The 16,591-nt window shown below is 36.5% G+C and overlaps 1 protein-coding gene across 3 annotated transcripts in view; it reads left to right on the forward strand.

Moving 5' to 3' along the window:
- The window catches only part of SCARB1 (scavenger receptor class B member 1), a 1,184,693-nt gene that overhangs the window by 880,048 nt on the left and 288,054 nt on the right, over window positions 1–16,591 (forward strand). For all 3 annotated transcript variants that reach the window (XM_044068528.1, XM_044068527.1, XM_044068529.1), the window contains exon 6: window positions 13,593–13,708. In XM_044068528.1, coding sequence (XP_043924463.1) covers window positions 13,593–13,708 — 116 coding nt within the window. The remainder of the gene's footprint in view (window positions 1–13,592; window positions 13,709–16,591) is intronic.

Here is a 16,591-nt window from a genome sequence, read left to right on the forward strand (position 1 = left end):
ATGGTGTGGATATGTGTCCTCCAATGTTTACCTGTTGTAGACGACCATTTGTCCAGTTGTGGACCCAAGTTGTTAGAGGGTCATTTACCTTTAGAGCCTTAAGTCTCTGTATGATTCCATCATGGGCTTCAATGTTGAATGCTTTAGCAAGATAGTGATAGGCTGCAAGGACAGATCAACCTATTTCTAGGACTGTGGTAACAGTACCAAAGACTTTTACAAAATTAAGCATGTTAAGATTGACCTTTGACAAAGCTGTACTGTATTAGGTCATGTAAAATTAGGTTTCCCATGTCTGTCTGAATAAGTGCCATAATTCACCTTGCATAGTATCCTTTTGATGCAGATCATTCTGCACACAGTTCTGTGTTGTGAACTGGCACTGCAAAAGCTTGCTTCCAGGTATCATTGACAAATACAGTTTTTAATACTATATTAAAATTTGCAGGAACATACCAGGCTATGTTTGGTTGCACAAATTAATCATTGTATGGTCTCATGGGACTGTTTATGGTCTTACTGTGGGCAAACGTGTCTGTTCTGGATAAGATTGTGTTGCAAGGAAGAATAAGAATAGATGGGGTTCCCCTTTGTGGCTTGAATTATGCTCCAAATCTGTATGGCAGTGTGTTAGCTGTATCTGTTTGCTCTGTTATGGTAATATTATTACATGTAGTTTCTTCCCCTTCATTTTATGGACTTGGTTGTAGAAGGCCATTTTGTTGACACCCATCCTCATGGCAAGTTTTACCTAAAAAGAAGATTTTCTTGTTTAGATTATTTAAATACGTTGTTTTTTGGATGGAGTTGACTTTAACTCTGCTGTTTTGTTTGATTTATTAAGGATTTTAAGTTATTTTCATTTGGTGTAATAATTTGTTGAATTTGTAGTTCAGCCATTTATGTTTATTGGAGAATTTCCCAATAGAGGTATGCTTTGTGGGGATGGGTTTGTCAGTGCAACTGTTTAAAGTGTTAAAATGCTGTGAATAACTCACCAAAGGGTTGCAAATAATGGCCTAATATATGATGCTAGTTAATACAAGGTTATTGATCATGGCACTATTGTTGCCATTAAAACATTTCTAAGTCTGGTATAATTTTTATTAGGTTTGTTATGAATGAGGAATGTCATGGCATTGTGATCATTTGAAAAAAGGGGTATAGGCAACTTTTAGCTTAGTGATGTGTTCTCTTATCTTCTTGTCAGGATTGCTAATGTTTATGAAGTCTATCAGTTTTTGTACTTGACTACTGGCTGAGGCATAGTTTTCCTGGTCAGTAAAGATGTAATTCAGACTACTGATAGAAGTATTTTCTGCCATGGGAAAGCATATGTATTTTCAAGGAAGCACTCATGTTTTTGAGATGAAGTGGAGAAGGTGCAGTGATATGTAAAATACTGTTTTGTGCTGTCTATTATTACCTGAATCTAATGTATTTCATGTCTAGAGTTAATTTCTATAACTCTGCTTTTGAAAAACATGACGTACCACCCCATTTATCAGTGGGATGAATTGAATGGAGACTGTTGTAACCAGGTTGTTGTGCAATGCAGGAAGGTCTTCAGAACCATATATCTGTGATGGCAGATACCCTCATACCCTAAGAGGCAAGGGTAGCATTTAGGCAGATTAGTTTTTTAGGCTTTGGGTATTGATGAGTCCCATCTTGAAATGCCTGTTAACCCTGTCTAAGACAAGACACTGGGGTGGAAAATAGTCTGCTCAGTATCCAAAACCCTAGGCCTAGACTTCACACATTTCCTACTTAGCAGTGACGTACTGAATCACCATGGATAAACATAATGATCTGCTTAAACTGTTGAAGCTGGAAATCTTGTCTGCATATTGAGGTACCATTCACAATGAAGGAAGATTCTCACTGCCTGCAAAAGATTTACCAGCCTAAGTAAGGGCATTCAGCCATACCCTGTGCATTGGGAAGGGAAGAGAGTCCAGTATTTTTCTCACACACAGTTACAAAGTTAAAATCCGGGATATGCTTAATTGCATCAGTGATTTCCCTGCTCTTAGAAGGATGGATGCAAGATACTGTGGGTCTCTCAGCCAGTTCTGTGAGTGCATTTAGTGTATCAAATCATAGAGTCATCAGTTATAAAGCCTTTACAAATACTTACTATGTGCTGTACTTTATGTACTGGTTTTTAATTTTGGTAAACTGTTGTTTCAAATGTATGTTGGTGTATCATTCTAACCACTAATGCCAAAACTGCACTGATAATTTGTAGAACTGTTGGTGTTCTCTAGAACTGTTAATGTTCACAGGATATTACCATCTGCATCATAAGAGACAATCAAGGTCTTAATTAAGTGTTAAGTAAAATTGTGAATTGTTTTCCCCTGCAGTTACCCATAGCATAATTGCTTATATGATTTTGCACATGCAGATTTTGCTTAGGCCATGTTTACTTGAGTTTTTTTTTCCAAGTATGTGATTTGTACTGCGTTGTGCTTGTGAAATTTGTATTAGTTTTTACCGTACTGACTCAGAAGTATGTAAGTAAGAAAATGTTCTTTATAACACAGTCTTAACTTTCTCTGAGTAAATGTGATTGCAGAGTTTAAATATATGTATCTGTGTATGTGTGTGTTTGCTTGTATCTGTCATATATATATATATATATATATATATATATATATGTGTGTGTGTATATATATATATATATATATATATGTGTGTGTATATATATATATATATATATATATATATATGTATATAGTTATATAGTTCTACTTTATATCATCAGTTTCCCATAATGTCAACTTCCAAGGTTAAAAGAGCAAACTCCCAGAACGGCAAATTTTGCCTCCGGGAAAATAATCACTTGGCCGCCACTGACAATAAAAAAAAAAAAACTAAACAAATTAAGCCCACTGAAGTGGGAGGCTGTGCCCTTCACACCCCCCACTTAAATATTCCAACTCTGAGATTGCACTACAGTGGAGGAAAGTATAAACGTCATCAGTGGTGGGCAAGTGGTTATTTTCCCAGAGGCGAAATTCACAGTTCTGGGAGTTCATTCTTTTGAACCTATGATGTTGTAATCTCTCTGTTAAGTGAGTTGATGTTTTGGGAAGTTGATGATATAAAGGGGAACCATATATATATATATATATCTCACACACACAAACAGTAAGGAGTTGTGGGAGGTGAAGAGACCTTGCAGACCTACAAAATGGGTCTATATCATATGAGCAAATCATACAAATTGTTAATGCTCATAATATCGAATGTACTGGACCTTGAACTTCCTATTGTGGGGGGCTGTGCCCCCAGCACCCCCCTGCTAAATATATATTCCAACTCCGAGATCACACTACAGTGAGAAAAGGGCAAATATCCCATTCTTCACTGTACTGCGATCTCAGAAAAAGCCCTTCGAGGTCCGGTATGTTCAATATTATGAGCATTCACAATTTGTGCGATTTGCTCATATGATATAGACCCTACAAAATACATTATTTTTAGTGCTTTAGTGACAGCCTGTTTCACTTGGTTTATTTGCAAGCAGTATTGTAGTCATGCTGATAGAGCTGTGTAGATCAGACAACAAATCTTTAGTTTGGCTATATCACAATGGAACCATATTAAGTCATGTCTACCCAGAGAGTTACATGTTATTATACCCCTCATGTACCACAGTATAGATAAACATAGCCATGTACATATAAGCAATATGCAAATACCTCAGCCTCTCTGTATATCTCAATTGTATCAGTATGGAGCTGAGTATACTGATTTATGTGTAGTATCCTTGTGCATAACTTTCTGTAAATGTATTTTTATTATAATGCCTTAAAGCACCACCTGTGTCGGATTGTCTTGTATAGTTCATGAGTTGCAGTAAGCAGTCACTGATTAATTGGCCAAGGGTCTGTTGACAGACTACTTACCTTGTTACAGGGAAACACAGAGATACATTAATAAACAATAAATCAGTTTGTTAGTTGATAAAAGAGTTGTGCCCTATAAAACCTAAACTATTGATGACCATGACATGGACAGTGGCTGTTGTGTCCTGTCACCAAAACCTAAGGTGTTTTCAGTCCTTAATTTTACTGTCATCTCTTAGGAATACACACTTTTCCTGCTCACCCCCATCATACTTAACCAGCACCTACACCACGTGGAAAAGCTACCATCACTTCCTGTCAGACAGACAGCAGGCATAGCCCCCCCAATCATACATAACCAGCACCTACACCACCTGGAAAAGCCATCATAATTTCCTGTCAGACATATAGCAGACATATATTCCTCTTGCTGTAACACCAACTGAAATTCCCTGAGAAAGGATGTGCAGAAAATCTAATAGATGGCCAGTCATATACTTATTTTTTAGCTAGCCATAGATGTGTGCAGAAGAGATGTAATTTCTCCACAACATTAAAGAATCACATCCTCTTTGAAGAGTAAATTAAATAGCCTTTGTGATACAGAAGTTAAATCTTAAGCCTCTTCCAGACTAATAGATTGGTTAGAGGATGTTGAGCATGTGTGTTAAACAATACATCTGTTAACGAGTTCAATCTGATACTCTGGTACCTCAGTCAGATGCCCCCCTTGCTTACCTTTAAGTGCCTGTATGTGCCATAAGGTTAGCCATCTTCTAGAAATGGACTGATTGCTAGAAGCACCTTTCAGCCATCCTTGCAGCTCCTGCTTTAGTTGTACCACCGATAACTTTAGTAATAGTAGAGTACTTCTGTATGTTTTGTTACTGGACTTTCTGAGTCAAGTTTTGTCAAATCTTGTTACAATGAAAGATGTATTTCATTGAAAATAGCTATCTGATTCTGAGACTGTTACATACTAGCAAAACAGTAGGGCCCAGTACAACAGGCATCATTTGTACTAATGGCACTCTAACTCAAGCTATACATGCCTATTTAAAACCTCTTTTTTCCAAATAGGCATTAATCTCAGAGATATTATTATTAAAGTCCAAGGTTTCTAAATGTTTTTAAGTGTGTGAGTGCTGCTGTGGACCGTCTTTGTTTGCCTTTGCATGCTTACTCTGCATCCAAAATAACTGGTACTTAGAGCATGGTGTTGAAGTTGATTTAGTTCTTTTAATTTCTGAGCCATCCTCTCCTGCATGTCAGTGAAGAAACACTTTAGTTCTCTGCTGTGTCCTTGTTTTATACAAAATGATTTTTTAAGCAACTTTTACAAATTCTCATTTCATTGAGCTTTGTTGATGCCTATAGTAAGAGTTTAGATTGAAACCATGTTTATAGTACTTTTTATATAAACTATCCTGTCTGCTCAGGATATACATAGGTTTCCATTTTGTGTTGTATGATGTACACCCTAAGATCCACCCATCCATCCCTCAGAAATGTGTCATTCAATTAATAGATTATTTGAGAGCCAGTTCTGTGAGATATTTCACTGAAAACACTTTCATTGACGGTGGAGTATTCAATTTCTCCACTGTGGTGCAACCTTGGAATAGATATATTTCAGTTCAGGAGGGTGTTGGGAGGGGCCCCCTACAAAGAAAAGAATTACCCTGACATATGCTGAAAATGATTTTGGTGAATTATTTTCAGAGAATTCACATTTGAATAATAGTGTCAGTCTTTTTACATGAATCTCCTTCCCTCTTCCTTCTGTCTCTTCCTCAAATGCTTCATGTTGTAATTCTTAGTCGCCAGACTGTCCTCTGCTCAACTCCTTATTCCAGCAAACATGAATAATTTTGTATTTTAATCTCCCTTTGACTTACTGCCATGAGACTTCACATTTGCCAGTCACGTCTTATGAAATATGAGCTCACTGATAATGAGGTAACTGCTTGTGAGTCTTTTCATCAATCTTGTGATACCCTGCATCTGGATGTTCTGTACTTGCATGGAGGTGTGTTTGCTCTGCAGAAGTTTCACAGATGCTATTTGTTAAACCTTTTTCTCATTCGCCTTGTCCTTAGTGATTTTCCAGTGCATTCATCTAGAACTTTTAAGTCTACAGTTCATAGAAGGCATTTCATCTTTTTCTCTTTCTCTCTTTTTCTTTATCTCACTATCTGTCTCTGTAGCTGAGCCACTTAAACTTAGATAATGGTTTGTTAAATAGCAGACAGATACAGATGTCCTTGTTCTCCTTGCTGTTGAACCATTGTTTGTGTTCTTTGCTGCATTGTGTTTTCTTCCACAGCATTCTGTAGATGTATGCGTAGGTCTGTGAGTTTTACTAGAGAAATTGTTTGGCGCTTGACTTTATTGTACTTGTGATATCCCTCCTCTGGGCCAGTAATCAAGGAGCCTCAATCCTCACCACTGGCACTAGTAAGGGACGTTCACTTGCAACAAAAATAGATACACACAGTATTTCCAGATGCAACTCTCTGCACCAAGCACAATTTCCCTTAAGAGCACACAGGGAATACACTCCTGTGGTGGGGCTGGGTTTCCCTCCTCTCATCAGACCCCAAATAAGACTCCACACTGACCACAGCTGTATAGCTGATTGTTCCAGGCAAAGTCCTCCATCACCCTCTCTGTGAAATCACTGCTATGTGTCCCTGCTGTAAGTAGCTAACACACACACTCTTTCAGATTTGATTTTCAAACACACACACACACACACACACACACACACACACACACACACACACACACACACACACACACACACACACACACACACACACACACACACACATATCTGGGAAAGGCTGGCACAGATTTACCAGGTATGCCCCAACTGCCCAGACTATAAGTAGATACTGCCACCAGAACACCCCAAAGCCAGCTACTCTAAGGCTCTTACAACAAGGGTACTCGATTATACTGGGTAAAATTAATACTAATACAAATGGTAGTGCTTGTCAAATGCAGCAAGGCTTTCAGGAGTGATCACAGCATCACCAAATAAATGTAAGTACTCTGAAAGGTTGCACTGTTTTTTAAAAGACCAGCAAAAATGAAAAGTTTAAATATATTTAATAATAAAAGAACATGAAAACACTAAATATCTGTTTACAGTAAACACAAGGCTTTCACTCACAGGAAATATTAAAAATAACACAGATTGATAGATTCACACAGATACAGAAAAACAGTACTTAACTAATCTCATTATATTTTCCTGACTGATCTAAAGAATTACTTTTCCCTAGTTCACTTACTAGAGCAAGACAAGATGATGTGGGTGAGTGGTTTTCTTTGTCAAGTTTCACAAATAGACTGCCCTGAGACTTCTGTCTCATCTAGTATTAAAACATAATTTCAGTGCTGGATTACAGAATGACATCAAGTACATCTGGTTATCTGATTCTGGTTCCCACACTTACCCCCTTTACTACAAACTGAGCGTGAATCTAGCACATATATGTCATAATACACACACACAGAGGTTTGCTAAGATGTGTTACAGCATCTGGAAGCTATAAAACCATTTCAAAAACTTCCGTCCTTCCAGGGTAGCAATTAGTTCACCCCTAAGGACAATACAGTAGTATTCATAGTCCTGGTTTTCATAGACATTTGGTCTCTGGCTGCAATCAGAACTGTAAGATACAATCTTTATAGCCTAAACCAGGTAATTTAATTTCAGATATTTTTCAAAGTTAGCTGGACTGAGATTAACCTCTTCTCTTCCAGTATCCTCTGTTACAATATATTCATTTCAGCAGTTACAATATAGTCTGACATACATGTGTATTTCTTTTCTGTCCAGCAGGACCCAATGTTGATACATTTTTAGCACAAGCAGCTTTAGAAATACATTTTCAACCCAAGCACCTGTACAAATCAATTTGATATACAAATGACATGTAATTCTTTACAAAACTCCAGCTAGCTATGCTACATGTGTAACACATACAGTGCCCTACTTCTTCTGACATAGCTGGCAATACCTCACATCATCACATACTCTGTACATGACATATTAATATTCTAGCATATTTTATATTTTGGAGTATCTTGTCATTTAGATACTGATATTTTTGTAGTGATATGTCTGTATGACGATCCTTCCTCTAGGAAAGTGAAGTGGTCTTTCTATTCTATGGCTTTCTGAGACATCTGTTTCATGACTACAGATTTTGATTAATGCTGATAATGCATTTAGGACCACATCAGTATCTCCCTGCCCTGCAGAAGAGCTTTTGAGCTTAATTCTATGACAGGAAATTGCATTCTACAGAGTGAATAAGCTATGTCTAACTCAACAAGAGTATATTCTTATTTTTTTAAAGTTCATTACTAAGGCAGAAATTGAAAAATTTCTTGAAGACTGACTGTTCCTATCGCCCTTTCTTCTACTTATAGGTTCATAAGTACATGCTAGGCTATTGATCTAGGAGTACTTTAAGATGCCTAGCCTTTCATTCTGATTATAGTTTTTAGCCCTTGTTTTCTGGATACAAATATCATGGAGAGAGGCAGAACTAGGATATGTTTAGACATTTACATGCTTCCCATATCACAAGGACAGGGGTGCTAAACTGGGGGTGGATTTGCAGGTACTTATCCATTCATTGAAAGTATGTTTGTGTGTGGCGTGGAAGATGGTTCCAATGAAATGGTATTCTCTGTGATGCAGAGCTATCCCTCCAACCTGGTTCTATTGATTTTGAAAAAGAGATTGAGACCCCTTCAGTGCATGTAGTGAGTCATTCTAATATCCTTAGATTTGGCAACAACTTGTTTAGCAAATGTCTTGCTTTCATCTTCAACCTAACCCTAACTATTGGCATCCTGCCTCACAGATTTAAGCACATCCTCATTATTCTTCTATATAAAAGCTCCTGTCCTTCCACTGGAAATGACTTATCACCTGATTTCTAGTCTTTGTTCCCGCAATAAAAGTTTGAAAAAATCACCTACAGTAAAATACTTGAATATATCACCAAATATGTCATCATCAATTTGCAACAAAATTTTGTTTGTTCCAGTTACAGGATTACTACTGCAATCCTTTCTCTAACAGATCAGATCTACTCCAACTTGCTTGTTTAAGTCTCTACTAGTACCCAACAAGTAAGCTGAAAATCCTGTTTTTTTTTTCTTCAAATAAGTCTCTCCATTCTCACTTGCTTAAAGATAATAAATGCAGTTGCTTCATAAATACTGGTTATTTTTTTATTTGCCTCTTACATCTACTACTGGCTACTTTACCCTCTTAGCCCCTTCTGTTATCTATTTCTTCATCTGTATTGTTGGTTTTATAATGTTTAGTTCAGATATAACCCTCCCTCTTCACCTTCATATCTGTAACATGTTATATAAGTGGATAAGTTTAAGAAGAAATGTATAGGTTGCTATTGTCTTACTGTATCTATCTCTATTTTTACAATACTTTGCATTATGTTTATACATTATAATCATATGTCCATACTTGATGCATATTAAATTAGTTTACTATATCTTGTACTGTATTTATACTTTATACTCCTTCTGTCATCTATTTCCTCTTCTATATTGCTACTTTTATATGTTTTAGTTCAAGTATTATTCTCCCTATTTACCTTCATACCCATAACTTACCATATACTGTGTGTTCAGTCATATATTACCATGTAAAATACCTCAAGCAGTGTATGTCTGTGCTTCTTAATGTTTTCTACTGTAGACAATTGTATTACTTTATTTGAAAAAGTGTTATACAGTGGATATAAAAAGTTTACACACCCTTGTTAAAATGCCAGTTTTTTGGGATATAAAAAATGAGACCACAATAAATCATTTCAAAACTTTTCCCACTTTTAATGTGACCTATAACCTGTGCAATTCAACTGAAAAACAAATCTGTTAGGGTAAAAAATATAAAAAATAAAAACATATACAATATGCTGGTTCCATAAGTGTGCATATCCTTAAACTAATACTTTGTTCTGTGTGCACACCCTTAAACTAATACTTTGTTGAAGCACCTTTTGATTTAATTACAGCATTCCGTCTTCTTGGGCAGGAGTCTATCAGCATGGCACATCTTGACTTCACAATATTTGTCCACTCTTCCTTGTAAAAGTGGTCCAAATCTTGCAGATTGTGAGGGCATCTCTTGTGCACAACCCTCTTCAGGTCACCCCACATATTTTCTGTTGGACTTAGGTCTGGGCTCTGGCTGGGCCATTCCAAAACTTTAATTCTCTTCTGGTGAAGCCATTCTTTTATTGATTTGGATGTATGCTTAGGGTCATTGTCATGTTGAAAGGTGAAATTCCTCTTCATCTTCAACTTTCTAGCAGACACCTGAAGGTTTTGGGCCAAAAGTGACTGGTATTTGGAACTGTTCATAATTCCCTCCACCTTGGCTAAAGCCCCAGTTCCAGCTGAAGAAAAGCAACCCCAAAGCATGATACTGCCACCACCATGCTTCACTGTAGGGATGGTGATCTTTTGGTGATGCGAAGTGTTGTTTTTGCACCAAATGTACCTTTTGGAATTGTGGCCAAAAAGTTCAACCTTGGCCTCATCAGACCATAACACATTTTCCCACATGCTTTTGGGAGACTTGATGTATTGTTTTGCAAATTTAGCCAAGCCTGGGTGTTTTTCTGTGTAAGAAAAGGCTTCCATCTTGAAACCCTACCCCATAGTCCAGACATATGGAGAATATGGAAAATTGTTGTCACATGTAGTACACAACCAGTACTTGCCAGAAATTACTGCAGCTCCTTCAGTGTTGCTGTAGGTCTCTTGGCAGCCTCCCTGACTAGCTTTCATCTTGTCTTTTCATCAGTTTTGGAGGGACATCCAGTTCTTTACAACATCACTTTTGTCCCATATGCTCTCCACTTTTTGATGACTGCCTTCACTGTGTTCCATGGTATAACCAATGCTGTGGAAAATTTTTTGTACCCTTCTCCTGACTGATACCTTTCAACAATGAAATCCCTTTGATGCTTTGTAAGCTCTCTGCAAACCATGGCTTTTGCTGTAGCAGGCAACTGAGTAAATGTCAGGAAAAGTCTACTAGGACAGCTGAACTTTATTTGGGGTTAATCAGAGTCTCTTTAATTGATGGCAGGTGTGTACCCAAGAAGACTTAATGCTGTAATTAAATCAAAAGGTGTTTAACAAAGTATTAGTTTAAGGGTGTGCACACTTATGCAACCAGTGTATTGTACGTTTTTTATTGTTTATATTTGTTTCCCCTAACAGATTTTTTTTTCAATTGAATTGAACGGGTTACAGGCCACGTTAAAGGTGGAAAAAGTTTTGAAATGATTTATTGTGACCTCGTTTTTTATATCACAAAAACCTGGAATTTTAACAGGGGTGTGTAAACTTTTTATAGCCACTGTATTTTATGATAACTGTATGCATTTCAGTGTTCTTGCATCTTATTATGTGTGTTGCCTGTATGTATTTTGTTACTGCTTTCTTGAACTAGGTTGGGGCTGTCTTTGAACCAGAGCACTTGCACAGTCCTTTGCATAAGATGTTAAACCAAGGTACTATCTGACTGAGTTGGTGGTAGCTCATGTGGATGCAAAAAAAGTCCAAGGCATTTATCAGAAAGAGCAGAAAAAGTTCCCCTGTGCCCCCGACAAATTTACTCTAGTTAGTGTAAATACTACCCACGTTTACCTTGAAACGAAGTTATTGGCCTAGTGGAAGTAACCCAGTCAACAAAGTATAAATGAAATAAAAAAAAACCTTAAGGAACATTAAATTAAAATAAATAGAATAAATAGTATGTGTTACTCTACACAAGCTTTAAAAGCTGACGTAAGTTAAAAGTGAATGCTATCTTATGTCTCATTTAAGATGCCACAATTTAGAGTAGGCAACACTTGGGATTCATACAATTTCATAAAAGAACAATCAAAACAAGCACCCACATAATGACAACTAATTGCACAAGGCATTAATTCTCCAAAGTTATTGCATTTCTCTCTCTGAAATTCATTGACCTCTGAGTTGACTGTACTTAAGAGGAATGAAGAGTCTTCTCCCACATTGGACAACATGGGTAGACTCTCACACATACAAATCTCTGTGTGGGCATGTGAAAGTGTCTGTCTGTGTGTGTTTTGTGTTTCTTTGATATAGTTGTAGACACTACAAGTGTAAATTCACTTCCACCCCCCCCCCCCCGATGTAGGGGACTTTGACCCCTGCACCACTTTCATTGAATACTTTGAACTCTAAGGTTGCTGCACTACAATGAAAAAGGATCATCTGTCATTTGCAGTGAGTACAATTTCATGATCAGTCACATTCACATTCCCAGTGCCTGCAGCCTTTGCATATTTACTGAGTTTGTGGAAATGTTCTTTTGGACAGCCTCCTGTGCAGGTTCTGATTTTCAGCATTTAGTGTTTGTAAGCAGGGGTGTAGCTAGGATATTTTGGAACTCCATGCAAGCTTCTATAATGTTGCCTCACTATTCACAAGTGTAGTCCCCAACTCTTGATAATGTAGACTTGAGGGAAAAAAAAAAACAATTTAGCTAACCAGACATTCCGGAAATAAACATTTAACAAAATTTCAAACCATAAACCATGATAAATAGGACAAATAGGACAATTAAGAAAAGTGACATTCTACCACATCTTATTTTTAAAAAAGTGTGCACCCGGGCATATATGGTATATGTTTGACAATACCCATGTTTGTACAAGCAAACTAAATACAGAATTGTCTATTTTGCAGATTCTTCATTGTTCTTTTAGCAAACTCAAAATGCATGCAGTTGTGAAAGTATTAACAACGATTTTATTTCACATTAATTGTTTGTTTACATTTATTAACCTGCTTTTGAACAAGAGGGACAACCTACAAATACCAGAGGCCCAAATAATGTTTTATTGGATGGTTCTGCCTAAGCTGTGTTGAGCTTTTTGATAAGTTAGAGAAAGGTGTTGTGAGCATTTCTATATGCACAGACTTTGATATTTTTCATCTGCAGTTGTTTTAGCAATGTCCTGAAAATACAATCAATTGCAAAGAAGTATTTTTAGAGGAAAAACTTCAAGGCAGCTTTCTGAACTGACCTTATTTTGGAGGAATGTTCCTATTTTTAGGATTGATTTACCCTATGCAAAAAGTCCCTAGTTTTGGAGGAATTGTCCCTATTTTCAGGCTTGTTTTACACCTTCACTCAATTTTCTGAATCTTACTTAACACATATGAGTTTTGAATCTGTCTAGGGCACAGAAAATCGCATTACATGACCAAACATACTAGGGCAATAATAATTTAAAGAAAGATGAGACACATCTTTTAATTCCTTTCTTTTTTGAAGCAAAAATAAATGACCTTGTGTGATTGAATTTTCCAGTAAACTTCACTGAAGTCTATAGATTTTACACTGCCCTTTTGTTAACATGCTTATATTTTCCATCATTTTTGTCACGGTCTGTTTTTTAAATGTATTCTTAAGTAGAATCTCGCATTCTTATTGGAAGTGGGAAGAGTTGCATGCTATTTATTTAAGCTTTATGTTAATTAGATTCAAGGTTTTTAGCTGGATGTTCCAACTTTTTTAAGGGTCTTTGTTCCTATTTCAATATCTGCAGGTTGAGAGATGTGCTTCATGGTCTACATTTTTATTACGTCCCTTGGATGGCAACTGCATTTCTACTGCTATTTTTATTCTTTGTTTAGGTAAATTACTGGAGGAGTGATGGGTGTAACATGATTAATGGAACTGCAGGACAGATGTGGCCTCCCTTTCTAACTCCTTCAAGAACACTTCAGTTCTACAGTCCTGATGCCTGCAGGTAATGTTGTTTTTAATCAACTGCATAAAAAGTATCGAACACAGAAGGATAAATAAAGAAGTATTTCTGTTTTCTTCAAGTACGTTTTCAGTCCTTTGCTGAACCACTTCTTCTGGGATAAAACCCCCCCCAAAACAAAACATGACTCAGGTCTGTTGGGGGTTTTGGCTTGACTTTAGTTATAGGGAATAAAAAAGTCATTGTACTATACAGTCAACACATTTTAGGTGAAAAATGTAAGAGGTTTAACTACATTGGGAATCTGCTGATATTCTACTGTATTTGTACTGTGCATTATCATGGAGTTGTTTGCTATGATTGTCCCTAAAATATCTCTACTATAGGTAAGATAATACTTTGTTGCACTTGGTCATGATGTTTTTATTTTAATTAAAGTTCCCTTGCTGTCTTTTTCAGAAGCGCAAGGATTTTCATTTGTACTGATATTCTTTGCGCTTCAGCCTGCTTCTCTTGATAATCCCATTAACTACAGCAACTCTGAAAGAGTTCGATTAATAGTTACTGTGTTCCAATCTGCTTTGTCAGTGAAACACAATGGGTAAAGTCCTGTCCTACTTTAAAGAATGTTTTTTTATTTTACCAAAATGTTTTCTTGTTATTTTATAAATGTAGACAGTAGAAACTGTTACTGAAATGTCTTGACAAAATCTATTAAACTGTGTCTGTAAGGACCCTGAAACAAACAACTGCTTGCAATTGCTTATGAAAGTAACATGTCATCCTTTTTACTCAGAGAAGGCTCTGGTGCATATGAGTACATTTTTGGTACATGCACAGTGTTTCAGATCAGACTTACAACTCCAGTTCTGTTGCTTAAACCACCACTAGTAATGTCATTGCTGTTAATGCATACTGATTGGTCAGACTTCCTGTTTACCATGGAAACCTCTTTCCTAAAACTGGAAAAGTGCATAACGGGTATCAACACAATTTTTCCTTGGGTAAACATTAGTACATTCGTATGCCATTTTTCCATTGTGCTGGTGTGGGTTTACACAATAATGAAGAATTACTACTCAGCCTACCAATTTGGGCATTTTTTTGCCTTTCCCATAAGCTGCAAGGCCTACATGACTGAAAAGTAATGTTGTCTGTTCTTTTTCCTATTTTTATTCAGTGAATTTTCAAGGATATCATGCCATGAATCAGAATTCTCAAGGAATCAGAATGCTTTGTGTGAAGCTAATTTCTCACTCCTTCAACATCATACCGTACCCTAAACCCTAGATGTCACTTTTCTTTGGATATTCAGTTTCTCTAATTTAACTGAAAGTTTCTGTTACCAACAACCCCCTCAACACCTGCTAAACACATTAAGATCCTTTGTCTGCCTTTGATTTAGACCTTAATTGTATTCCCGGATCTAATTTGAACTGCCTTCATCCTGTGGCTTTGAAGAATGTGTGTCAGCTACTGTATATTGAATTATGGAAGATATTTCACTAGTTGTACTCTGGAATAATACCTTTCTACATTATGTTGCAGTGGCTTTTCTGTATAACCCACTTTTTTCACATAACATCCATTTCTTTGGGGCTTTTATCTTCCTTCTGCATGAATGCTTGTTTATTTCTGCATAATCTAAGCTTGTTTTACTGGCTGGCTATATTTAACTATATAATAAAACTAAATAACTTATTGCAAAGCATCCAAAGACAGAAAATCCTTCTTTACAGTAACTGTATAGGTATTCAAGCCCTGCTAAAAGTATCTAAACTTATTTTTATTTATCTTTTGTTGACTGGGTTAGTTCCACTAGGCTAATGACTTCTTTTCGGGGGGATTCAAGGTGATATTTATTCTACTACTAGGGGAAATTTAACCAGGACATCAGTGAACTTCCTGTATTCCTTTCACTAGGTGCCTTGGGATCTTTTACATCAGCTTTAGGTACCATGTACTAAAGCAGATGGGACCTCAGTTTAACGTCCAATCTGAAGAACAAAATGTGACTTTTTCAATAGTGATGAGAAATGATAAATTGACGGGTCTGTAATTGTTTGCACAGATAACGTAAGATAAAAAGGAAACATTCACTTAACATGCTTCAGTATTTAAAGCTGTTGAGACTTCAAGTCTAACTTTTCTCTAAAACTGATATTTGTGTTGCAAGAATTTCAACTGTGTGAAAAAAATCCCATTGGAAAGGGAAGACTATTTTTAAAAATATTTAAATACATTTAAATGTTGGCATATCATTTTTTTTTGTTTTATTTTATTTTGTATATGACAGCATTTTTTTAAGTTAAGAATAGGCTTTGGACTGGCCTTCCTGCTCTACATACTGACTAGAATTATTTTTAAATGATTTTTAATTTTCTTGCACTGACCAATAGAAGCTTTCAGCACAGTTAACACTGTTGCAAATCTCTCAGGTTATGTCCGTTTTCTAGCATTTGCTGTTTTGGGGAAATATGTTCTCTAATGTATTTTGAATATTACTTTATGTTTAATTTTACTTACTGAACTTCAGTTGCTTGTCACACCACTATTAATTTGTTTCTGGGACTTTTATTTCTTAGTAGGTTGTATAAACACTTATTCACTTTAACACTGATTTTGACCACTTATACATACGTATTTTTTGTGTTTTAATGATAATATTTCTGTACATTTCAATGGTAACTAAGAGGGTAAGCTTCCTGACAAAAGAGAATCTTCTGTTGTGGAAAGTGTTACCATAAATGAGCTTCAGTTACCAGGCACAAGCTAACGGCAGATTTTGAATGTTGTGTTTCAGTTGCCATTTGTCTTCAGAAAGCTTCGATTGAGTCAGGGGCGGTTCGTGCTCTTGGACTGCAGCCCCCCACCCCCCAGCTGTAAAATATGAAAATAAAACAAAAAGAAAAGAAAATAAAAAAT

Source organism: Protopterus annectens, chromosome 4.part0, assembly GCF_019279795.1.
Source record: "Protopterus annectens isolate FY-2018-M chromosome 4.part0, PAN1.0, whole genome shotgun sequence".
NCBI lineage: Eukaryota > Metazoa > Chordata > Ceratodontiformes > Protopteridae > Protopterus > Protopterus annectens.